We start from the raw sequence: 26,100 nt of genomic DNA, 5'->3' as shown, positions 1-26,100 counted from the left end.
TTGTAAGATTTTTGTGTCTTGCGATGGAGAAATGATTCATTGTGTAAAATGGTATACTTTCAACTAACAATATGTGAAATATTTGACAGAATAACAAATGATAGAACTGTGAAATTCGTACAAGTTCGTAATAATAAAAAAATTATAAAAAAAAATGGTAGCACCTTCACAAGGTGGAAGTTATATCGAGGATGCTAAACCAAATGGGCGTTAGGGAGATATGGTGAAAATGAGTTATTAAATTATTCAGAATGTCATCTTCAGTATCACAAAAGTTATTCCACGATGAAGTTACTTTTATGGGAAGTTAGTAAAGGGTGAAAATATTTAATGAAACCAACAGAATTCTTTTTTTCAAATTGCTCTTCGGTAAAATTGTAAATTGTTACTTACCTCTATCAATATTATAGGCTAGTTATTTAATTGTACAATAATCTACCGACCATGTCCGATCCTAATAAGATCATATGGGCCTCCACAGAGTGGAGGTTTGTATTAAAATATTTTGTTTTTACGAGGAATGGATGTCAGCCACTTGCTCAACCTATTAGGTCCGTACTCTGACTCATACACAAATTGAAAAAAATACATGTACTTGCCAGACCCTGGATTCGAACCTGAGATCCACAACGTTATAGGCCGACGTGGTCGTCATCGTGGGTGTAGCGATAATAGAATTTCTTAAATTAGCACAGTGCATAATGCAAACAATATGGCAAAAGTACATGTAGTATACATAGTTGATAACTATAATTGTCGTGATAAGCACTCCCAAGGTAAAAAGTGAAATAAAAACTGTCTCGTTGAATCCAAGGGAAGGTTGATTATTAGGTATAAGAATAAAAGAGCTAAGAAATGAAATTGAAAAAGTGTTATTATCTCACAAGTGATTCAACATATCATTATCTATCTGATATATTAGATCCATTTCATTTATGCGGTAACTTTAAATAATTTAGTTCACCAGTGGTTTATTTGAATAAATGGAAATACCACAATTGCCCTAAAATTTAGATAATACGACTTGACTTGCACATATTACAACACTACATCAGTTAATTAACGCATGTGTAGAAAAAATGTGAAACTGGATTCAATAGTTTGAATAACATAACAAGAATACATAATACAACAATGTCGTCATTGAAATATAATAAATTATTTGAGATTCGCAGACGACTCTACATTGATTGCTATGTACTGATGAAATGGAACTCACAAAAAATTACCGCACAAGATCCGCAGCAAATATAGAATCCTAATCAGTAATAACAGTAAGACCAAGTTAATAGTTATCGATTGAGCGAACCTTCTACATGGAGAAAATACACTCCAAGATCTTCTTCTTATTTTGATGCCGTGCTCTATCGAAGGTTTGTGACTAACTTTCACTATGACACCTTGGACATTCAGCCACTTATAGAGGTTCCGTAGCCGAGAGAATCTTTTTCTACCTACGTTTCTGCTGCTCTCTGCCTTCCTTTGCAACCATACTTCTCACTGCGAAAAAACATGGCTGAAGTATGCAGCTTTAATTTGATTGAGAGTTAGTGTGAGGCCTCAGTGCCAGCGTTCGGCGCAGCGTTGAGCGTTTTGCGAAACTCAAACGTATAACCGTCTGTGAAAATGTTCGTAGACAATGTCTTTTTTTGGTTATACATTTATACGGTTATAAGTTTGAGTTGCGCAAAACGCTCAACGCTGTGCCGAACGATGCCACTCAGGACGTACACTAACTATAAGTTCTCTTGTCTTATTGGCTCATCCGGGAGTATTAAGGTAGGTATCTCAAATTCTCAATTACCTCGAAAATGACGGTTACGCTTATCAAAAATTAGTACAATCCACATCTTTTTACAGTGGACTATGTCTGAGATGAAGCTGCAAATCTTCAGATTACTTGTCGTGAGTTGGAATTTATGGAAATTATCTTATAAAAGAATGCTTGTCTAGAACCAATGGAAAAGTTGATGTAAGTAAGGATTACCATCTCATTGATATCACTAACTTGAATTGTTGTGTGGTATAAACGTAAGATAATGTTTGTTTACCTGTACAAAAACAAAATATCCCATGGAGTGTATATCGTAGATCTTGGCGATTCCAAACATGTAGCTGAAGATTCCTGAGAAGATCATTCCTATCGATAGGAAGTACCTCAGATTAACCCGCTCTGCCACAAACCCTGGAACAGAAGATCATTCCATATAATTATCACGGTAAAACACTTAATTGATTCGGTATGTCCTTGATAGTATTCTGCTTATTGATAGCTTCGAGATTTAGACTTTAGATTCTAAAAAAATAGTTATATTTCGGTTTTTCCACCAATGACAAGACTAATCTTGATTACTTATTATGGAGTAAAAGGGAGGGGTCAAGAGACATTGGTGATATTACCCAAAATTCAGTTAAATGATATTTACCCCTCCGCCTCCCAAAGTTTCAAAAAAACAAAAACAATTAATTGCTCTTAAAATGAAGAATAAACTTCTCTCGGGGTCAAGATTCAATTAACCTACTTTAAAGGCTACGTGTGCCGTTATAGGAATACCACCAATACAAAATTAACATAATTATGAATTGAAGCACTTCATTCGAAAAATCTTAATTTCAGGTTTCAGAAATATCGTGCATTTTATTTTTGATACGTCAACATTGATATAAGGGATTATAAGTCAGAGCAACTTGAATACCGTTTTTGGGATCCAAGTGATTTCCGGACATTGTTTTATAGTTCATAAGCGTAGAACATCCTTGTTCACAAATAATATAGGTTATTGCAAAACGTAGCAGCATATTGCGTTTGGAATGATGTTGCCATAATATGCGTAGAGCAGTGGCGAAGGGTGGAGGTGGGCTGTTAAGATCCGACATAAATAGTGCACAATAAACTTTGTCAGTCAAACGTATGTCAAACGTGGTGACGGTTAGTTTTTTTTAAATTCAATTAAACACAACGAAAACCAAGCCATAACAAATAGTAAAAAAAAATAATCATCTATCAATAAAACATCTAAAATTATGCACTTAAATCATACATAATTTTGGATATTTTTTAAATAGAATATTTTTTATCTACTATGGTTTGGTTTAGGCAGGGGTTAATGAATTTAAGAAACTAACAAAACCTGTAGAACATATTCTTAATTCAACAAAAACAAATAAGTATGAATGAAAAAGTGTGCACTATTTTGTTGAAACACCTATAACATACCAAAACTAGTATGGATTGGTTTAGGCAAGGTTTAATTAATTTTTAAAAACTAACCAACACCATCTGTAAATTATTGTAGTCTTAGGCCTGTTTCAGACGGGACACCGGTGTCGCGCTTGTATATAATAAGGGGGCCTTTGTATTCGAATAAAAGAGCCTTTGTATTATGTTTATGAACGCCCCGAGCTAATGAGTCAAAGCGTGTCCGGTACACTTTTCTGTTGGCCGCTACATTCTCAAGCCACCGATACACATGTTTTTATGACCGGAGCCAGTTTTATGTTCTAATTTATATCGCAAAATTATGTGTTGACTCATCAGCTCTGGGCGTTCATAAACATAATACAAAGGCCCCTTTATTCGAATACAAAGGCCTCCTTATTATCCTCTTGAGACCCGAGATAGAACCAGTCATGAGAAAAAATATTTGTGCATTTTTCTGTTCATTAAATATTATTAAGATCACAAAAAAAAATAAAAATATTTTTTTTACTATATATTAACTAAAATCCACTACGTGCACGTGAGTGCATCTCAGGTCACAATAGAGTACAATATTGGATACAGTACAAACAATGAAATGAAAGAAAAACAATGTGATATCCATATAATGATACAATTTTATTAGAAAAATAATACAATAATCATAATAATATAATGGTGATTGGATAATTATATTTATTTAGATTAAAAATATAGTACAATAACGGTCAAAACCCTAAAATACTACACATTAATTAGCGCGCACTTCAGGGAATAGGTTTAGGGACAACCATTCTTTGCTTTAGAAGTAGATCTGTGTTTACTCGGTGTGTTATGGAAGCTAATGGTGAAGAGTTTCTTGGATGACCTTGTATCGATGATGATAATGATGGCTAAATGACTTTCATACCAAATCGTAGGATTTGCAAGTCTGATTTTCCATGACTATGAAGTATTCCAATCACAGTGAATATTTTCTTGCCTATAAGTTTGCATGTACAATGAGCAAACAATTTCATGTCCATGTCCAACAAGTCCATGTCCACAGTGGTCAAAGATCCTCACAGTTTACATGCTTGATGTCCTGTGAAAGCAAACACACCACTGTGAAGATTAATGCGGCTCATTGACTTGTAATCAGTATTTTACAATAGCTGACTGAGTGATGCATATCGTTCTTCGTCTTCTTTGAATCATAACACGTATTGGCCTGAAATAACGAATCGGTGAGGTTGAAGCTGGTAAAAAAGTCATATGTGTAGACGTACAAGGGCAGTTGTTGGGAAGACGAAGTAACATCACAGCGCTAGCATTGAGATTGTATCGTATCTTCATCAGATAGGTAGGATTCACTTCCCCACAAGGAGAATAATTTATAGAGCAATTGGAGTCCAGCACCCAATAAACAATATATGGCCATGAACTGAACTCTTCAGCTCAGCATCATTCGTCTTATTAGGCTCAGCGTACTGAAACAATAGAAAATACAATACTATGAATTAATCGATACATTTATTCCTATTTATTAAGTATATTAATTATTCTGTCCATGGAATCCTCAATATGGAGATCACAAAGCCCTTTCAAACTGTATCAATTTAATTGGTACCTACTTAATTGATTTTTTGGCAGTGCATGCACTTGCCTAATAAAATGATAAGTTTGATATTTATGACTAAATGATAAATTATTATAATATGAGCATTGATACCTTATGGTTTTATAAGCCAGGATAGGATCCTGGATTGTGATTTTAGAGGATGTATCTCAGCCTCTAGCAGTGGGTAAAGTTCACTGCTTCTCCAGGATAAAGTCATCATCTGGCCCCAGGAGATGAATGTGAACATCATTACTATCGTCAGGGTTATATCCTCCACCAACTTCGACATCATTATCATTCAAAATATCACCAATATGCTGGCTATTCAAGGATTCGTCTAAATGTAAACAAAAAACATAACCTCAATAAATCAGATATACTAATGTCAAAATATATCACTCTAGACCTGGGTTACACATGTGTGTACCGAATTTTGAAACTATGATTATAATATTTTACTAAAGTGTAAAAATAATTTAAAGTATACGGAATATTACTATGATTCATTGTGAAAGTAAATACATCATTGGTTTTTAATAGAAATAAATATTAATATTTAATTATAAGCACTTACTTGTCAGAGTTGACTTTTTAGCCGCCATTTTCGTCTTGTGCAAATATCCATAACTTCAAAGTCAAAATAACAATTTATTTTAAAACTACATAGGCTAGTGTTTTGCTCTAGTGGTAGAAAAATATACTATCTATACCACTGTAGTCAAATGCGGTTCAAGTATCCATTCAAATCATTGCTAAAAAATATTTAAATAACGTCCACATATGTGTACCTCAGGACGCAAGAGGTTATATACGACCGCAACACCGGTGTCCCGTCTGAAACGGGGGTTAGTTTAATAAAAACAAATACGAATGACTGACAAAGTTCAATGTGCACTATTTATGTCAGATCTTAATAGCCTACTTTCACCCTTCGCATTTGGCGTAGAGTGTAGCTGTCATAATGTTAACTTAACTTACGATTATTTTGTATTTTTAGTATAGACTTTTACTTGAATTTTCTTATTACCCTCAAATTTTCATGACACCACTTGGGGAAAAAGTTTTAATAAGTATTGTATGTATAAAAATGCTAAAAAATAAAAAAAATAAGTAGTTTTAAAATAATCGTCATTGACAACGATTAATAAAATTGTAGAAGTTGATTTATTCTGTAAAAAGGGAAATGATAACGAATTGGGGTAATTTGTTCCTATTTCACTACCCCTGGAGTAGAAGTTACAATATTTACAACGTAGCATATTATCCAACTGTAGAAACACAGTCATATCTCGGCCAGAATTTTTTATAGCACAGCAAATATGAAAAATATGCTCCCTAGTCAGAAAGAGATTCCATATTGACACGCTACCATAGTAAAATAAACCATATCTACTTAAATTAAAGAAATAGTCAGACAATTTATTTATAAATTAAGATTATGCTTTGTTTATGTAATGACACTTATAATATTATGTTCTTCCCTGTTGTGTTTTATACATTTTAAAACAACAATTTGATAGCATGTAAGACTGATATAAAACGGACTTCGCCACTGTCAACGCTGGCTAGCCCACCCACAAATCAGCTCAAAAATTCAACAGGATTTGCACTCTTTTTGTAGTTATTGATTCCTGTATCTGGTGGTGTAGAAGAGAGCTTGTCCTAAAACAGAGTTCAATCCTGCACGTCTGGAAAAAATTATGTTTTTTTCAATATGCATTTTATCCAGAGCAAGGACTCTCTCTCTCGCCGACTCCAAACACGAATTGAAAAACAATATGTGTATTTGCCAGACCCAAAATTCAGACCTGGAACCCACGACATTATAAGCCTACGTAGTGCTAGTTATTGCTTATACTTAGAATGTTATAAAAAATGATGATTGTTTCATATTGTATGTCTTTCCTTATGATAATGATAATAAAATGAATTTCCCGACTCGTTTTCTTCTGGGTATGCTATCAATGCAATCCCTGTCCACCCGAAGAGTGATTGCTCTTTTAAAGCATTTCTTTTTACTGGGGGTTCATTTACAATCCGTATATACTGGCAAATATTAATTTTCATGTTCCCACCTATATCACTCTACGGTCTTCAAGATACCTCACGCAGGACAGATGTTATGATTAATGATGCTGTGTATCGTGCGATTAACTTATTTGATGGTATCATAATAGTTGATTTATTTTTTGTTAGCTACTAGCTGAAGTACCCGGCTTCGCACAGGGTCGCTTCGTGGTTATATTTATCTTAGATATTTAAAAAATAATAAGAGGTAATTATTTTTTTAATATTAAAATATCTGTGTAATACAATATGGCAATATGAAAAAAAATCTAATAGGAGTAAAGGTCAAACAAAAGAACACTAAATTAAAATCGAATCCAAAATATGAAAACGCAACAAAAGTCAAATGATGTTAAATAATAAATAATACAAATTTCAACTGACAAAAGTTTCATCGCAATCAGATGAATGGTATAGGAACACATACGAATAGAAGAATAAGATGATTTTCTAATTCAGAAATCTTCGCGGGCGTGCGCACATCAACTGGTCAACTTTTCATCGCAATCGGATGAATGGTATAAGAACGCATACGAATAGAAAAAGATAGAATAGAAGAAAAAGAAGAAGAAAATGGTTGTGTCAATTCAGAAAACTTTGCGGGCGTGAGCACAACACTTGATCAAAATTTCATTGCAATCGGATGAATGGTGTAGGAACGCATACGAATAGAAGAAGATAGAATAGAAGAAGAAGAAGATGGTTGTACTAATTCAGAAACCTTCGCGGGTGTTGGCACAATTACTGACGAAAATTTTATTGCAATCGGATGAATGGAATAGGAACGCATACGAATAGAAAAATATAGAATAGAAGAAGAAGATGGTTGTACTAATTCAGAAACCTTTGCGGGTGCTACCACAACAACTGATGAAGGTTTCATCGCAATCGGATAAATGGTATAGGGACCATACGAATAAAAGAAGATAGAATGAAGAAGAAGATGGTTGTACTAATTCAGAAACCTTTGAGGGTGTGCGTACAATAACTGACGAAAGTTTCATCGCAATCGGATGAATGGTATAGGAACCATACGAATAAAAGAAGATATAATGAAGATGAAGATGGTTTTTCTAATTTAGAAACCTTTGCGGGTGTGCGTACAATAACTGACGAAAGTTTCGTCGCAATCGGATGAATGGTATAGGAACCATACGAATAAAAGAAAATAGAATGAAGAAGAAGAAGTTGATGATTTTTCTAATTCAGAAACCTTCGCGGGTGTGCATACAACCACTTACCAAAATTTCATCGCAATCGGATGAATGGTATAGGAACGCATACGGGACAGACAGACAAACAGACAGACATTCATTTTTATATATAAGATATAGCCTATACTCTTCGCGCAAGTGGAAGCAATAAGTTGACAAAGTTTTATCGCAATCGGATGAACGGTGTGGCAGCGCATAAAATACGAACAAACAAACAAACAAACAAATATTGATTTTTATATATTAACTATATAATGTTTGTGGACGTGTTAAATAGGTTAAATTTATAATTGTATTTATTATCGTATTTCTTTAATATTTACATAAACACATGCTGTCTTTTCTACTTTCTTGTTATATTAGTTGTTAATTGTAATTAAGATATTTTTATAATTTTGTATTTATTATGTGTTATGACGCATTGGCCAATCGCTGTAATGCCGTAATACTCTTTTTCTAAATAAATAAATAAAGAAAATGGTAATAATATGGTAACAAAACATATAATCGAAATCTTCATTTACCGTGAACAAGTTACCGCATTGCATTCAAAGTTCAGAAATAGCTAGCACTACCATCGGAACTCGCAAATCATTATGCTTAATGGTTTTAAAACCGAATAGACATTTGCTATACAAAAAAGTGATATGATACGAAATGTGGTGATATTTGCATTACACTAAAGATTCCATTTGATAAGATTTGGGTAGTGAACACTGCCATGGGGCGAGATTAACCTGGGGAGTTTCATGATGGACGAAGAGATTGTAATTTGGCTTTTTAGTATGTGATAAATGGAATTCTACATTTTTTGTAGTGGTAATACCTGATCAATTGATATGTTACCAGTAACATCATATTAATCAATTATTAATTATAATCAGATTATGTGGAGATGGATATAATCACAAAGCTGACTTCAATGCAATTATATAGATTTAAGGAGCTTGTTCAATGTTCAGGAGGTTGTTCAATGGAACTGATTAAAAAGTAAAATAATTGCCCGGCAACACAATGATTCATTTAACTCACAAATCAGTTGTTATTCGTCACTGCCTTTCGAAATTCATATAAACAGTCAAACTTTGGCCGCCTAACGTTAAGAACTAGTTAAGTATGACTAAGCATCTGGCCCTTGCACTTTTGGAATTGTTAGAGTGACTATGTAGCCACGAGTCATTTGCAAGTTTTATGACTCATGGACCACTCATAAGTGATTTGGTTACAATTGCAGTCGCAATGTTTCAAAGGAAAAACAGCCTACAACAGCCTACTGTCCGACAACAAGAAATCGGCGATAACAGGAAGTCGCTGTAGTCGCATATAGAAGACTTCTCAGTGACGGACCACTCATGGCTGCAACACGTGCTAGAGGCGTCCTTAAATAATGTATCGAGACTTTTTTTCTTCTTCGCAATAAACCAAAAGTTTACTGATATTAATTCTAAGATCACTCCTGGTCGTTTTTGACATATTTTTATTATAAAAAGCTTCAAATTACGGAAATTGATAGATCCGTGCACCACGGAAGCATAAAATGAAATGATAAATTCGGGGGCGTTCCTCATTTGAAAACGGAAATGGGATTAGCTGCTTATCAGATGTCTCAACAAAGAACAAATAGCTTGATCTACATTTTTTTTTAATACGATATACTCCATTTTACAACGTTTTTATTAGGTCGTATTCTTGTTTGTCCAGTACAAATCTTGCAATCGATTTTTAACTAACTTCCCGACTAGCTAGATTTTTGAAACTTAAGAATATATCAGAACACGATGCCAATGCATTCTTTTAATACTTAAAGCCATCTTTAAGTAGAATAGAATTCATTTTCAGTTAATTCTGTTTTGTATGAAAAGTTATTTCGACACCATTATTGGTTGCTGGTCTGGGGTCCTAGCGACTAAATTATTAATATATACCTGCGTTACTATGGAACACAATATGAATGTCAATTCAATTTCAGTATTATTTCTATCAGGTACAAATTTTTTTGATCTTAAGCTAGTTAAGTCAAGTTTATATGATTCAACAGAAAATTTAAAAATGTTGTATATAAAAAGTTCTTTTTATATTGTAATTATTTATTATGAGTTAGTTACCTGACGCAAACATGGCGATCGCATATGCAAACAGAAACGCTGAGTCCAAAGTTCCAAGAAGTGCAGTCGCATCTCCATCAGAACCATCTGTTACAAAAAAGAAATACAATAGTATTATAATTCATAATATATTACTCATGTAAATGAGTAGGCCATATCTTTTTTCTGGAATTACAAAATTTGCAAGATGGATAGATATTATCAACGGCCACTAGATGACATTCAAAGTCAATTTTCGATTAAAACGGAGTTACACAATTTTCTAGTGTATCATTGTTAAATCATGGATGATTTCACTCCAAAACCATATATTTGTATAGAAAACCATAATGTTTTTTGTCTCTCCTGTAAAGTAGTGTTTTTGGAGTTACACAATTTTCTAGTTTCGATAGAATGATGAATTCTAGACGATATGATGTTTTTTTTTATTGTTTCTGTCACAGTTAATGGAAACAAAAGACACACAAAACTTGTAGTAACCTTTTTTTTATATACAATCCAGTGTGACCACTTCACGAAGGTTTTTTTTATGAGAAATGGATGTTCAGACACTTGCTCAAACCTGGACTTACCAAGCAGATACGACACCCACCACTCGGCCTTTGCGGGCTACACCCCCTATATATTTAAAGATTTCTAGATAAGATTTAAAGTACTTATTTTTTTAATACAATATATTATTCTTTGTTTTGTGCTCTTTTAGTTAAAAAATATTTTTTGGTTTTTAGTTTATTTTTATGCTCAAAACAGGTTTTTAAGGTTTACCATCAAAGGCTTAATGTCGTGGGTCTGGCAAATTCACATATTGTTTTTCAATTTGTGTTTGAAGTCAGACTATGGACCTAATAGGTTAAGCAAGTGGCTAACATCCATTTATCGTAAAAACAAATTCTATTAACACAAACCACCGCTCTGTGGAGGCCCATGTGATACTGATTAGTATCGGACATGGTCAAAGAAGAAGACATTTCAGTGCTTTTCTTTGTCAGTAAAGATATAAGTTATTACAATTTATCATGTTGTAGAGAACAAAAAATGATAATATTTCAACACAGTAATAACCCATTTTCACTAAATCTGGACATAGTGTATTTTGATGTCCATGGGTTAAAACAATACACTCTCAAGAAACATCAAAACAATTCTCTAGAAAACTCTCCTGTGCCCAGTATTAACATAATGAATCAGAATACTGGATGCTCAGCAAACAGGATGAGAGTAATATGGATATCGCTGTAAGGAATTTCCTGAGGATAATTTTTGGACCTGTTAAAGAACATGGTATTTGGAGGTTGGGATGGAGAGCTGTACACTATTTATGGAGCCAAAAAGATCACATAGTATATGAAAATGCATAGACTGTGCTAGATCGGTCATGTGCATAAATTGCCAGAGGAGATACCAGTAAGGCAGGCCGTGTACACATCACTTGAAGGCAAAAGAAGACTGAATGACCAAAATTCAAAAGGCTGGACTTACGAATGATCGTCCAGGATGGAAATTGGATGATAGATAGGTAGAAAATGAAAGGTACGAAAAACTTACCGAAGGGAGCCCAATCACACCAGGTGGCATTGTTGATGGGGTTGATATGAATATCGGGCGGGGGAATGAGATTTGAGCAGTTCTGATGGAGGACACTCTTCACAACGGAGATGGGCTTTCTTGTCAGGTGGTAACACGTATATGCCATGTACGTCAGGGCCAGGATACTCGTCTTGTACCTGTAACAAACAAATAAATGAGAAAACATTGCTTATAAATAATATTGTAAGGTGGTTCAGCTGTGTAGAGGATTGTGGAACATTTTTTTGAGATAATAAATAGTATACCAACAATAGGTACATTACAATAAATGTACAAAAATATAAATTTTAAACCCATTGGAAATTTCGATAGGCTAAAAAAAGTTATCGGCTTTGAGCAGAAAATTTGATCAAAATGAGGATATTTTTATAAAATTTCGAAATTCTCCGTTTCTCGAGAAATAATTAACTAGATTATCGGGAATATGAGAAATTCCTCAGATATAACAAGTACTTATTAGTTACTTACTACAACTGTTAATGACCACAGTTTGCTCATCATAATTTTAAGAATGAAGTTATAATTAAATTGATAGTGATAGCATTATATGAATGTACATTATTTTTATTTTATGCATTATTATGTTATTCGAAAAATCCACTGACAAAGTTCAAGTTCAAAAATTATTATTCATCGATTTTTATCCGCGAGACCAAATTGGAATTAAATTTTAAAAATAATTCCCGTGACAGTTAGTTAAAAGGATTGTTTTTCGTCAACGGAAAGTTGAAGATTAAGTAGGTACGGAATGCTTTTAAAATTATTCTAGTGGATCTCGAGAAACAAAAAATCCAATCTCGAATTCTCTATGAACAACTACACGTCCACAAGAATTATTCTTGAATGCTCGATCTCGAAAAGCAAAAACAACAATCGAGAAAAATCACGTATACATGCGGCAAGTCTGTGTAGTGATAGCGTTTCCTGAAAAATTCATTCTTTGAAACATAACAAATTACGTGTTCAACATATTCTCAAGCATCATTTGGAGGCACCATAATACAAAACAAGCGATAGTAAACACGTTGCAAGCATGTGAATATCATTTTGCTTTTATCAACAAGAAAACTGTTATTCACAATAAAATTAATATTAAATACTGCATTCATTGTAGATAATATAACATGTTTTCATTATTATTATTATTTTCGAGAGTGGAAATGTAAAAATGAATCATTTGCCTTAATCTTTGCTTGAAAACAAACAATCAAAAATAATATCCGCATCAGATTGGATGCACAATAATAATTTTATTATTAGTGGAGGTTAAGGCGGGCCGCACATTACGACGGCTAGACATAACCACACATAGCAGAAAGTCGCAGATTTGATGTGCAACATGGAACGGTTCGAACACGGGGATGTCATACACTCATACAGGGCAACATCGTGTGGTCGGCTACATGCTACACCCCCGCATTCAAATAAAATTTAAAATGTTTCAAGGGCATTGCTCTCGTTTGTCCACTGTATCGGCCGATAACGCGTATCTTCCAGACATCATTAAAACGAACCGATACACACTAGTCCATTTATTGTTTATATTATTTATAAAAAATATAAGACACTTTTCTATGCTCGTTTTTATTATTTATGATGTAGATAGTGGTCGCATTGTAGCCTCTACTGATTGACGACCAACAATGCAGAACAGCTTACGTCAAGCAGCCGTTCTAGGAAAACACGTCACAAATCTCTTCCACTAAGGCATTATAATAAGAATTATATAATATTATGTTTTTCTCATTGAACATATGTCGTCGAAATCACCCCTTTAGTGGGCTCGCACATCAGAACTCGCCGCATGCGTCTTACGACGAATTCGTCGATGTGACGTCATCGTAAACCAAGAAACAAACGTTATCAAATGGAGCTTCGCAGATTGGCCGATGCAACTGCGACTCTGCGACCCTGCGACATGCCTCGAGTTGCATTGGCCAAAGCCTGCATGTCGATCTCGAAAAATGTCGGCTCCGCGCAAGCGCACAGCTGCACAAACGGCCATTTCTCTCCAGACTGTCGCCGCGTTCGGAGCAGCCACGATGCGGCAAATGTCGATATCGCTAGGCAGATGTGCGAGGTTTTATCAAGGAACACCGCCTGCCCGTTCTCGGAAGCTTTGATTTATGGCGGTCAGGCACACGAGGCGAGTTGTGATGTGCGAGCCGGCTAACGCGCCTAAATATGATTCTGCATCGCGGCGCTCTAAGACTGGTTAGTTCAAAAAAAAAATTGGCGTATGAGATCTTTAGACCAAATTTGAAGAAAGCTGTGATTGTTTGTCGTGTATCTAGAAAAGTTATAGGTATTAATAGAAAGTAAATACAAATGTAAAAGAGTTTAAATCTATAAGGTATTTTAAAAATAAAGTGACTAGTAATATGTATCAGTGTGTTTTAATCATGCCTACATAACAGGGTTATTCTAACATAATCAGTATCAATCACTTAACTCCAAAATTGATTAAAAAAAATGATAAACATAATAATATGTCATATTCAGACAGTTAATTATGCCAGCAGGGCTATTCTAGCATAGCACAACTCCAAAATCAATAAAAAAGTGATGGATATGATAATATAATATGTCGTATTCAGGCAGTGGTAATCAGGCGTGATGTTTTTCAAACAAGGCCGGTCATAACTGCGAGCTGTCAAATTGATGTCATTGAATAGTACCTACTGCAAAATATTTTTAACACGTCTTACATGATTCTAATCGGATGCATTTGGAATCAAGTAAGGCGTGTTAACTGTGCTAATAATTATTGTATATCCGTGTTATTTTGGAGCAATAAAAACAACAGAAACGTGTTACCGTGTAATCTATTACGAATGGCTCTGCTACTGGAAGTTACGCGTTTTCTTAAGACCGCGAAACAAATGAGAGAAACGGTCTTAAGGGGGGACATGCTCGTCGAAGGTCAAAATTGAGTTTTTATTGTATATTCAAACCATGATCCTGGACACTCCTTAAACGTTGTAGATGATCTATTTATATAATTTTGAAGCCTTATTATCCTTTATAGTTATTTTAAACATTTGATGACTGCATGAAGTATTTTTGTTGAATAAAATGGTATTCTTTTAAACCTCTCGCTCTAATGTTTTAGAATATAGTCATATTTCGGTACATAACTGTGCAGTGGTGTTAAGATTTTTTACATGTATTAATTTTTAAACGTATTTATAAAACCATTAGCATAATTTATTACGAGATAATTTTTGTAAAATATTCACGATAAAAAATTATATTGATAATCTCTGTGATCCCAAATTTGACAAGAATTAGGCATTTTATTATTCAAAAAATCGGCAAGAATAACACATTTCAAGATGATTCTAAAGATATTTATTATAAGCTATGTCTTTGACCATTCAAGTGTGATAAACATCTTATGAATAATGATTGCTTTATAATAATTATTGACCTAAGAATAAGGTAGTGTTTTTTTGAAATACGCCATTTCTTTTGTCATTCCCCAGTGGTTAAGCTACAACATACGGCCGTAGCCATAAATTGACAAACTATAATTAAAGTAGGGAGTAAAATGATATTAACGCGCGTGTTTGAATATGTACCGTTTAAAAAAAAATTAAAAAAAATTCGGTTAGGTACATGTTCAAACACGCGCGTTAACATAATTTTACTCCCTACTTTAATTATAGTTTGTCATTTTATGGCTACGGCCGTATGTTGTAGCTTAACCACTAGGGAATGACAAAAAAAATGGCGTATTTCAAAAAAACACTACCTTATTCTTAGGTCAATAATTATTATAAAGCAATCATTATTCATAAGATTTTTATCACACTTGAATGGTCAAAGACATAGCTTATAATAAATATCTTTAGAATCATCTTCAAATGTGTTAATCTTGCCGATTTTTTGAATAATAAAATGCCTAATTCTTGTCAAATTTGGGATCACAGAGATTATCAAAATAATTTTTTATCGTGAATATTTTACCAAAATTACCTCTTAATAAATTATACTAATGGTTTTATAAATGCGTTTAAAAATTAATAAATGTAAAAAAATTTAACACCACTGCACAGTTCTGTACCGAAATATGACTATATTCTAAAACATTAGAGCGAGAGGTTTAAAAGAATACTATTTTATGTAACAAAAATACTTTATGCAGTCATCAAATGTTTAAAATAACTATAAAGGATAATAAGGCTTCAAAATTATATAAATAGATTATCTAAAACGTTTAAGGAGTGTCCAGGATCATGGTTTGAAAATACAATAAAAACTCAATTTTGACCTTCGACGAGCATGTCCCCCCTTAAGTATATAAAATTGTGGAAATATTACAAATGTGTCGCTACATTTCAAAATCAGCCAAGTCCACCTTTAGGTATTTTTTACTTTTTTGTGAATTGCTGAAGAACTACTGCTTTCTAACATTTCTGCATTATCAAAATGTGGAATTTATTAATTTTAAATATTCTATACTCGAAATAATATAAACTTTCACCCTTGTGACTGTGTATTTGAGAAAACAAAATGCTGTTTTTTTTTCCTATTCATCTTTACGGACTTACCTGATTTTGAAATCTAGCGACACAAATAAAATAATAACTAAACTTAACGAAGTGTATGTTATTTGTTATTTCTAAACGCAGTATTAATAATTACTGTAGGTATTATGTACTCTCATATCAACAATAAATAAATTATGAATATTATGATTTACTTTACTGCAAGTTATAATGTATTTCTCTTATCAATATTATTACTTAATCCTGGATCGTCGATGCATTATTAATAATTAATAAATAACGTACACAGGTAGGTACAAATGGGTTAAAAATAAAACGACTGTTATCGACTCGCGCACAATACGCGCACAGAAAAAAGTTTTGGGGGGTCCATTTTGGAAAAATCCATTAATACCTAATACTTTTTTATTGATTTTTAAGGTGTCGGGAGGGGGCGCGGAGTTAACAAAATCTAGCAGACGCCACTGACTTCCATATTTACCCTTGGATTCTAGTTGCTTCAATCGCTGAATTTTGTACTTCTACACGTGCATTCCATGACCAGACACTCCGCGTTTTGATTCAAGCAAAATACACATGGTATGCAGGTATAACAAAGGTGTTCACATACGACTTAATGCAAGCTATCGTATCCACAAGTGGTTGTCATAAGTATCGTTAGTGTCCATTTGTATCGTTCGAGCTGTCTTGTCTCTTCGACATAGCGTATCGAAATATTAAAATAAACATTGGATTACGAGTGCGGCGGGTCTTCCAGTGGCCACATCTCTAGCGTGTCGTAGAATGCCGACAGAAGTGGGACAACCCTTGGAGAAGGCCATTCGACGACAATATCATCCGAGTCACAATCCTCAATCATGAGGAAGAAATTTTGTATTTTTTTCCGTTTCTAGGGAGGGGGGTCCGGACCCGAAACTCTCCCTGCGTATGGGGTTAACGTATTAGATGTATTATAGTAAAAATGACCAACTCACGAGTGAACAAAATATGAGGATAATATTAGATATTATGGTTTACAAACAAAACCTGTTAATTCATATCTTAATCAACAAAAATATTTTTTATCATATCATGATTATGTTGGAATGATTTACAGATTATTGAGAACTCTTGTCATTTTTGCTAGCCTTCAGATCTGTGTGTACTGATAACTACCTATGAATCGTGAGGTATCTATAATTAAATTGACATTTTATTTATCTTTATATGTTTTTGTATTACGAAAACATTGTTTTAAAAAAAGGTAAAATTGTCACCAATTACAATTTTGTTAATATTACGTTTTACTTTAAAATAGAGTCACGGTTTTTTGGGATTTCACACGGCGGCAGCTGACTCACTTGTGACGGACCTGTATGCAGTGATAGAACAACGCATCTAGTCGCCTGATACTGTGCCTAAGCACAGGAATGAACACTAATTATTAACATCGCTTCTTTTTATGAACTGCGACTTGCAACTGTGTTTTTTCTGTCGATTTTTTTAATTTTCGCGCCTTTTTTTGAAATTGTTACCATGGGTTCCTCTCTTCCTGAAAACGGGACATTTCGGCGTCCCGAAGCTGTGCTTGGGCCCACGTTAAGGATAACCCAACAACACAAACATTCTTCTTCTTCTCTTTTGACCATGTCCGATCCTAATCTAATAGAATCATATTATGGCCCTCCACAGAGTAAACGTTGTTTTAACAGATTTTTGATTTACAAGTAATGGATGTTAGCCACTTACTCAACCTATTAGGTCCATACTCTGACTTCAAATACAAATTGTAAAAAATATATTGTGTATTTGCCAGACACAGAATTCGAACCCGGGACACACGACATTACGACACATAAGCATAGACCCCCCAAACCAACCCGCCCCGCACCACACACGGTCTTAACCGAGCGTATCACGAGGCCCTACGTCTGGATGTAAAGCAGCAGCAGTTTTTTGACTTCTGGTAATGTCTCACGAGCAGAATATACGCAACAACAAACTAAAACTATCTGAGATGAATAAGTCCGTAACCGCTAAAGAAATCGAATGTCCACGAGACTGGCTGATGATGATATTAGGTAGGTCAGCTCTACCTACGCCTATATCGCTACTTGTGATAGATAATAAATATAATATTATATCTGAACACATTTCGATTCCAAGTGTCATTTGTTTAATAAACAAAATAAATATGTCTGTCTTCAGCGATAGAAAAATGAAAATACAAACATTGTATGCGATATGTAGGTATGAGTGCAAACATGACATGAGTGAGAGAGATAAGCATTGAAATGCACTCCTAAACTGATCAAATACAATGTAATAAATCGCGATGGTGACACTCTGCTCAAGATAAATGAGTCGGTAGTGGGTACTAGGCACTTACATACATAGTATAGTGGCTGACTTATTTGGAATATCATTGCTTTCGTATGATATTAAAAAATAAAGACATATTCTCCTCCCGTCATGCAGGCCCCATATGTGCATTAGAGGGTGCAAAAGTGTGTACCTACTAAAAGTTTCACAAGTAGCCGTCACTTAGTACCAGCCGATATTATTGGAATATTACATTGTTTTAAAAAATGCATCGCACGCAAAAATCCGCTTTATCCAATTCATAATATTAAATCTATATCTTCTTCTTCTTCTTCTTTCACCCTTCACGTCCCAACGTTGGGGCATAGGGCAAGCACAAGTTGGCGCCACTTCCCTCGGTCCATCGCCAACTCCTGCGGCTCCCGCCATGTCAGACCTGCAGCACGTAGGTCGCTTTTGTAGCATCGCTGCAGGGTGAGGGAGGGCCGGCCACGGCGACGGAACCCTTGAGGCTGTGCCACAAGAGTACGAAGTGCCGCACTCTTTGGCGGCATCCAGAATACATGTCTCAGCCACTAAATCTTCTCTTCGTGATAACTTCAATCACCGAAGGCTGTTGTGTCTGCTCACGAACTCGGTCGTACCAATGTACCCCTAAGATTCGGCGGAGACATCGATTCTCAAAGCTCAAAAGCCGAGACTCTTGAAGCTTAGTAAGATGCCATGTCTCACAGCCAAATCTATATAGATATTCATTAATGCATTTTTTTAAATACAGGTATATTGACTGAGTTCATTTGCACCGCACCCCATTGTAATCAATGTTCTTTTGATGGAGCGTTCTACTACAAAAATATTTATTTACATCTCCACACTACTCTCTACTTATACCGAAAATAAAACAAACATGTGTTTTTTTATAGTAACGGCTCTTTGGGCTTTCGCACGACGGTGTCCGTGTTAGTGTTCGTGCACGGCCGCCTTCCAAGGCGTTATAAACGTGTCAGAATGAAAAGATTTTAGTGCCTCACTTCCATGACCGAGACGCAGCGCAAGGGAGCAATGATTCAACATGCAACCATGCACCGCGGGAAGATTAACATTTGATACAGTGATCTTTACTTTCGGCTGTATGGATAATATCCGTGGCTCCATCCGACTAATTTTCTCTTAGGGATGCTTACATACTGTAGCTTATAAGAGGGCTCGCACATCAGAACTCGCCGCATGCGTCTTACGACGAATTCGTCGATGTGACGTCATCGTAAACCAAGAAACAAACGTTATCAAATGGAGCTTCGCAGATTGGCCGATGCAACTGCAACTCTGCGACCCTGCGACATTCGTCTAGTTGCATTGGCCAAAGCCTGCATGTCGATGTCTGGCCAATATCGACTCCGCGCATGCACACAGCTGCAGAATCGGGCGAATCGGCCATTTCTCTCCAGACTGTCGCTGCGTTTGGTAGAGCTAGAGCTAGCAGCGCTAGGCAGATGTGCGAGGTTGTGATCGTGAAACATTCGCCGGCAGTCTCGAAGGTTTTAATTTATGGCCGTCAGGCACACAAGGCGAGTTGTGATGTGCGAGCCGGCTAAAATTTAGAAGGGATCTTTATTTAGCTACATATTTTTTCAGACTTGTACGCGGCGTAAATGTGAACTCTGCCATTCTTGGTGGTGTTGGCTTGTGTGTCTCTGATAATTACTTTAGGAATCGAGGGCATCCGTTGTTTGTTCTCCCACGGTGCAGAACTAACCTGCCATTAGTAATGCCAATTGGGAGGGCAGTAACCATGTTTAGTAAAATCGCTTCGGATATTGATATATCCCACTTACGTGAGGGTGAATTTAGGTAAACGTTGTTTTATAAGTTTTTAAGATAGGGTCTATCAAAGTTCACTCTGTGTGCTTCCATCTATTTTTATTTTGTTATTTATTTTCTTTTTTTATTTCTTATTTTATTAGATACTTATTGAATTTATAATTTCTTATGTTCAGTACAATATGTAAAATAAATAAATTTGATTTGATTTGGTCTTACAGAAGAAAATAGGAATTATAAATTCATTTCGCATTGCAGATTCATTAATTACCAATTTCTCCTACTTCCGGCAAAACTGCATCATTCCGGCAACATCGTTTCAAGATAATTTTAAATTCACAAAACCAGCCATTATTATTAATTAAATGGCATTACATGATGATACTTACTACATTGCAATGGAAATGCGAGACTGGCCATCCTAAAATGATTGGTTACGAGATCTTCGAATGTATATCAATATGAAATTGAATCGGAAGTCTTCAGCACAACAAGTGCAGGCATTGCAAAGTAAATAAACAATCACAAATATGTCAAAAACTTATGTCATCAAAACAAAAATGGCACCTATATCTATACGTCATTGTACATTTATGCACTTAAGACATTTGGAGTTAAATAAGTTTAGTATGTAGGTAATTGTTACAAATAAATAAAACAATTAGGCCCCTCCTAGCCAAGACAATAAAAAGATGACAAAATGTCATATCTTTAGGCGCGCTCTGTGTGTTTAATTATTTCATAATGACACTGTATGAATTAAATGAAAATTTTAAAAATTTACAACTTTAATTGCTTAAGTACATACATTTATGCAGACTTCCAGAGATTAGATTAAAATCAAGATTACGCTGTTATTACTACAGCGATTCTCAAACTGCACACTTAATAATTGTTATTTTATTTTTATTCGTTGTCATAAGTACACGTACATAATTTGGAAAAATCGCGAAAACATACATAAGTACCTATTAGAAAAAAAATCTAATGAGACTTGAACAAGTGGCTCTTTTGTACCCCCTTCTGCCTGCCAACGTTCCCAGTAAAGTGTAAACTGTAAGCTATGTGCGCACATTTTTTGAAAAAAATTGTCCACACAAATGTTTCCAATTTTCGCATTCCTCAATTTTGTAGAAAGTAGTATGCAATACCACATGTATGATCACAGTGAAATATTAATACATAAAATCGTTTGATCTGCAGGACTCTAATGGGATAAAACAGCAAAATCATGTAAGAATATTATGTGATTTACATACAAAATAATAACTTTACTGTAACCCCACGTTCACACGGCGCTCCGTCTTTGACGAATCGTAATTAATCAATCACGATTCATCAAAAACGAATATGATGTTCATACAGCGTTTCGTTTTAAACAGGATCGCGAATCGCAATTACTAATTATATGCGATTCGTCGAAAACTAATGTGATAATGTATTCTATTATCCGACAGAGTACACGAAGAGTCCAGTGATTATACTACCTTTCAACAAGATGGACGTGAATACTCTCGTCATTTTGTATTGTTATCATCACCGCTCCCATAGGAGGAAAACCAGAAGACATTGTGTGCATCCACTTGTGAGACAACGACCTCATGTAGGAACCTTTCGAATGCTAATGAGCCAGTTACGGCAAGACGAGTCTAAATTTTTCAATTATTTTCGGATGTCCATAGCAACTTTCCATGATCTTCTTCAAATATTGGAAAAGGATTTGAAAATTTGCACACGACGAAAGACGAATCGCAATAAAACGATTCGTCAAAAAAACGAATAGTGTAAACTCGATCATATTATATCTCCATATTCATACACGGATCCGTCTTTTTACCTTATTCCGCATTCGTGATGTGTTGACAAAACGGAATGTCGCGTTCAGGTGGATTCGTCATTTTTCACTATTCGTAAAGCCGTAGGCGCGTGTGAACTCGCTCGTAGGAGTTCTTAAGCCACTTAAAAAAATAACGATTCGTTATGAATCACGATCCTGAAAAAAAGACGAATCGTCGCCGTGTGAACGGGCCCCGTTATGTAGATAAGTTTTGTCGTGGCATAATAATTTATTGAGTACACTTATCTACGCAAAAATTGTTAATATTTTCACAAGTACCTACATACATAATTAGTAATTACTATAGGTGTACTACGTAGGGTTGTGATCGAGAATTCCCGCCCCATTACACGAAATATTTTCACCAAAGTATAAAAAAACTATATTTAATACTTTTATCGAAGCGTGGTGACTTTGAGATTTAATTTTATTCAATACCCCGTGATTGCAAAATTACTACCATCAACCACAGAAAACCTGCATATTTTAAGCAATGATACTCATAATACATGGAACGGTATAATGTGGCAGATGTGTGGGTAGAAGAAGATTCTCCTGGCTAAGTCACTCTACGTCCGATGCGTTCAGAAAAGATTCTCCGTGAATACGGAAGTCGTACATTATTTCCGATAGTCCCACCCGATAAAACCGTCGAACAAACGATACGAAACATCAGAAAACGTGCATACACCCATCGAGTATCACATATTATGTATACCTACTCGTCCTCGGAGTAGGTGAGTTACGAATTCACACGCTTAAATAATAATTACATACCTATGTAAATATAATAAAACATTATTACAATGCAAAATAAATTTGAGATGTAGGACCACTGTGCAAAAAAATAATTATGAATCCGGTGGCAACGTAAAACAAATTAAAACGCCAACATTTAAATCTGTACCTCAGAACCATTTCACATTTCGAGTAGGCGAGTAGGTAGGCGCACCCCTATGGTATCCATAACAGAAATCTGAAATTCCTAAAGCCAAAATTTTCCCATAGACATCAAGTAGTTGAAAAAACTTGAATTGTGTTTTCCCGGAAGTGTTATTTTTGGACACACCGTACACTCAAGCTGTCAGCTCCAGATTACTTAGTTATACATACTCAGTTCAGCGTTCCCCGATTTTCTTGACAGATTTAGTATTTTAGGGTATCGTGTTAAATTCGCATATTAAATATGGCGTTAAAACTAGTAATTTCGACACAGCTTATAACTTCTCATAAAAAGCTACAATAAAATAAAACACACTATATTTACTTGAAAATATTTTTTCAATACAATATTTGAGTGATAACCAAATTTCGTAACTGCATTAATAATTATTATACAGTTGTACTCGTAACTTCTTGGTAAGTTGTGATTTGTGAAACAATAAATTCGTAAACTAGTTCGTTTATTCAACGAATATTTCACAATATTTGAGAATGTAACATTCTATAATATATTTAATATACCTACATAATATTAACATATATTATACTTATACCCATACGTAACGCAATTTGATAGGCATTTCATGGAAGAACTGCTAGGTAAATTCGTCGTAATTAAGTAGGATGCTCGTAGCTTAATTGTAAAAGCACACTGGCACGAAACCAGCGGTTACAGGTTCAAGTCCCGTCGGGTGTCGTATTTTTGCATGAGATGTTTTCAAATTATGTATGTTCAATAAATTCGTCTTGAATAATTATTCTCGTGAAAAATAATGTTGATAATAATTATGACTTAGCTTTTGAAATTCTAATTTCTAGACATTTTTTTTTTTAATTTTGAGAAAATCTCTCTTCTTTCTCTTCTTGCCATATCTGCAATATTTTTGGGATTGACAGTTGGCAATACCACTATTGTACTAACCAGTTTACGTAGAGTTGCCACTTCATAACTTCGCACTCCCGCTCTATGATAACAATGATGTACTTAATTATCAATATTTTCTAAAAATATTTTTTAACATATATTATTATCTATTTATTTTAATATAATTATATTTTAATATAAAATATATTAATATTAATAATACAGGTAAATATTATTTGATCTTATTTTATGCGAAGTAATCAGACAAAGAGGCGTTATCAGTGTAGTAAAAAGTGCAAAAAAAGTTATAAAGCGCAGGATACTCTACCATTGAAATCCTTTGCGTAATTATGCAAGTACAACGAAGCAAGTGGACGAGATAATCATACATTATAAAATAAACATTAAAGTTAACTCTACCGTAAGCCACACATTCAATGATCACAATATAGTCTCACTGCACCGATGGTCGTTAAGGCCGTTGGACACCGAAGTATCCAGCCACTCGACATTGCAGTGGCTATTTCAGCCACCGAATAACTAATTTGTCTCTGACGTCAGAGCCAAAATTACGTGTCCACGTTTTTGCACGAGTCACAATATTTCCTATATTGTTTTATTTATATGAACGCCTCAATAACGAATGAGTCGACATCGACATAGACGATAGACAAGTGATGATAAATCTGAAATACAAACTATGTAGACATAAAAACTGGCTGCGGTAATAAAAACGTGTCTCAGCGGCTAAATGAGTCAATGAGAAATCCGTCTGAACGCGCCCATTGATGTGTGTAAATGCGGCATCTCGAAACACCGGTGGCTGGACACAGGTGTCCCGTGTGAAACAGGCCTAAGGAACCATCTTTATAGATGAAGGTTCGATCAACGTATTTGCAAATTATGCATTCTTCTAGTTACCGATTTTGCACAGGTTGTGACCGCTAAATTGAATTCTCAAGGCCATAATATGTCTACACTTCTTCGATTAATGAAAATAGATGACGCACTAATTAATTCAACAACGAAAAATCCAAATCCACTCATACCCGTAACGTACCGCTCGGATGACAAATTAGATTACGACATGAATAATAATTAAAACATCTTCATCTTCACACGACGATTGATGAATAATAAGTTGATTACTAATCTATACTACGATTAATACCTAGATACATTCATGAAATGCTGACAAGTATATCAATTCAATGATAACGTGTTATTTTATATTTTTTGCAATGCATCAGTATTGCTTTCATAAACAAAATTGTTATGAAGTTATGATAGCTGATAGTGATGATAGCTAACACCTAATCTCGTAATTAGCAACGCCTGTAATGAAGAAATATGATACATAGTTGAAGCAATTTGTCGAGAATTAGCACAATATGCTATTCACTCTTCAATAGAGTTGAGAGATAAATAAATGTATTGTATTGATATTATCAAGATGAAAACGTATGAACTTATCAATATTATCTTTTCAATGATTCCGTCATTTACTATATCTGGATATTTAGGGACGTAAGCAGTGACGTCAAATCGATAAGTATAGAAAACGGTTGAAAATTTGAAGACAGTTCAATGACAATAATTAATGGTTTTATTGTAGAATGTAGATGTACATACTAATGCATCTTACCAGTTTATTTTAGAAGGAAAAATCTTAAATGTGTACTTAATTAAAATTATTGAGCAGATTTTGTTTATTAGATCGCCATTAAAAACAATTGCAAAGTTTTCTTGAATTCTTGATAGAGGCAATAATTATTGACAATAATGATTGGTCGGTGACAGGAAACTCAAGGTTGCCTTCCGGGTGAGGGTGTAGCAAGGTTTAATTCTCAGGTATTAATGAATGTGTTATTTTCAATAGTTACGCCTGTATCACAGAACAGATTAATAAATATAATTCCGATAGGCTATATGAATGTGTGGTGTCCTATGAAAATGAAACACGCATTATGGACGAGCAATAGTGTGTTGCAACCTTCAATACACCAATATTAAATGAGCGTCTATGCATAAACCGAGAGCAGTTCTCAGTA

General features: G+C 34.7%; 1 protein-coding gene and 1 long non-coding RNA gene across 5 annotated transcripts in view; both read right to left on the bottom strand.

Annotated features, from left to right (window-relative positions):
- Nucleotides 1-26,100, bottom strand: part of MFS16 (major facilitator superfamily transporter 16) — a 102,083-nt gene that overhangs the window by 32,826 nt on the left and 43,157 nt on the right. For all 4 annotated transcript variants that reach the window (XM_085956364.1, XM_085956365.1, XM_085956366.1 and 1 more), the window contains exons 2-4: nt 11,731-11,909; nt 10,186-10,272; nt 2,052-2,185 (exon numbers count right to left, since the gene is read on the bottom strand). In XM_085956364.1, the coding sequence (XP_085812490.1) occupies nt 2,052-2,185; nt 10,186-10,272; nt 11,731-11,909 (400 nt within the window). The remainder of the gene's footprint in view (nt 1-2,051; nt 2,186-10,185; nt 10,273-11,730; nt 11,910-26,100) is intronic.
- LOC147065263 (uncharacterized) lies at nt 4,532-5,446 on the bottom strand. The gene is made up of 3 exons (XR_015071734.1): nt 5,374-5,446; nt 4,911-5,136; nt 4,532-4,668 (listed from the first exon to the last, which is right to left on the bottom strand). It is a non-coding gene; the product is annotated as an uncharacterized LOC147065263 (long non-coding RNA).

The sequence above is a fragment of the Rhyacophila brunnea genome, unplaced genomic scaffold, assembly GCF_057557595.1.
Source record: "Rhyacophila brunnea isolate RB1 unplaced genomic scaffold, BYU_Rbru_1.0 scaffold_6, whole genome shotgun sequence".
Classification (NCBI taxonomy): Eukaryota; Metazoa; Arthropoda; class Insecta; order Trichoptera; family Rhyacophilidae; genus Rhyacophila; species Rhyacophila brunnea.
The sequence above is the reverse complement of the archived record's forward strand: the minus strand, read 5'-3'. Positions and strand labels throughout refer to the sequence as shown.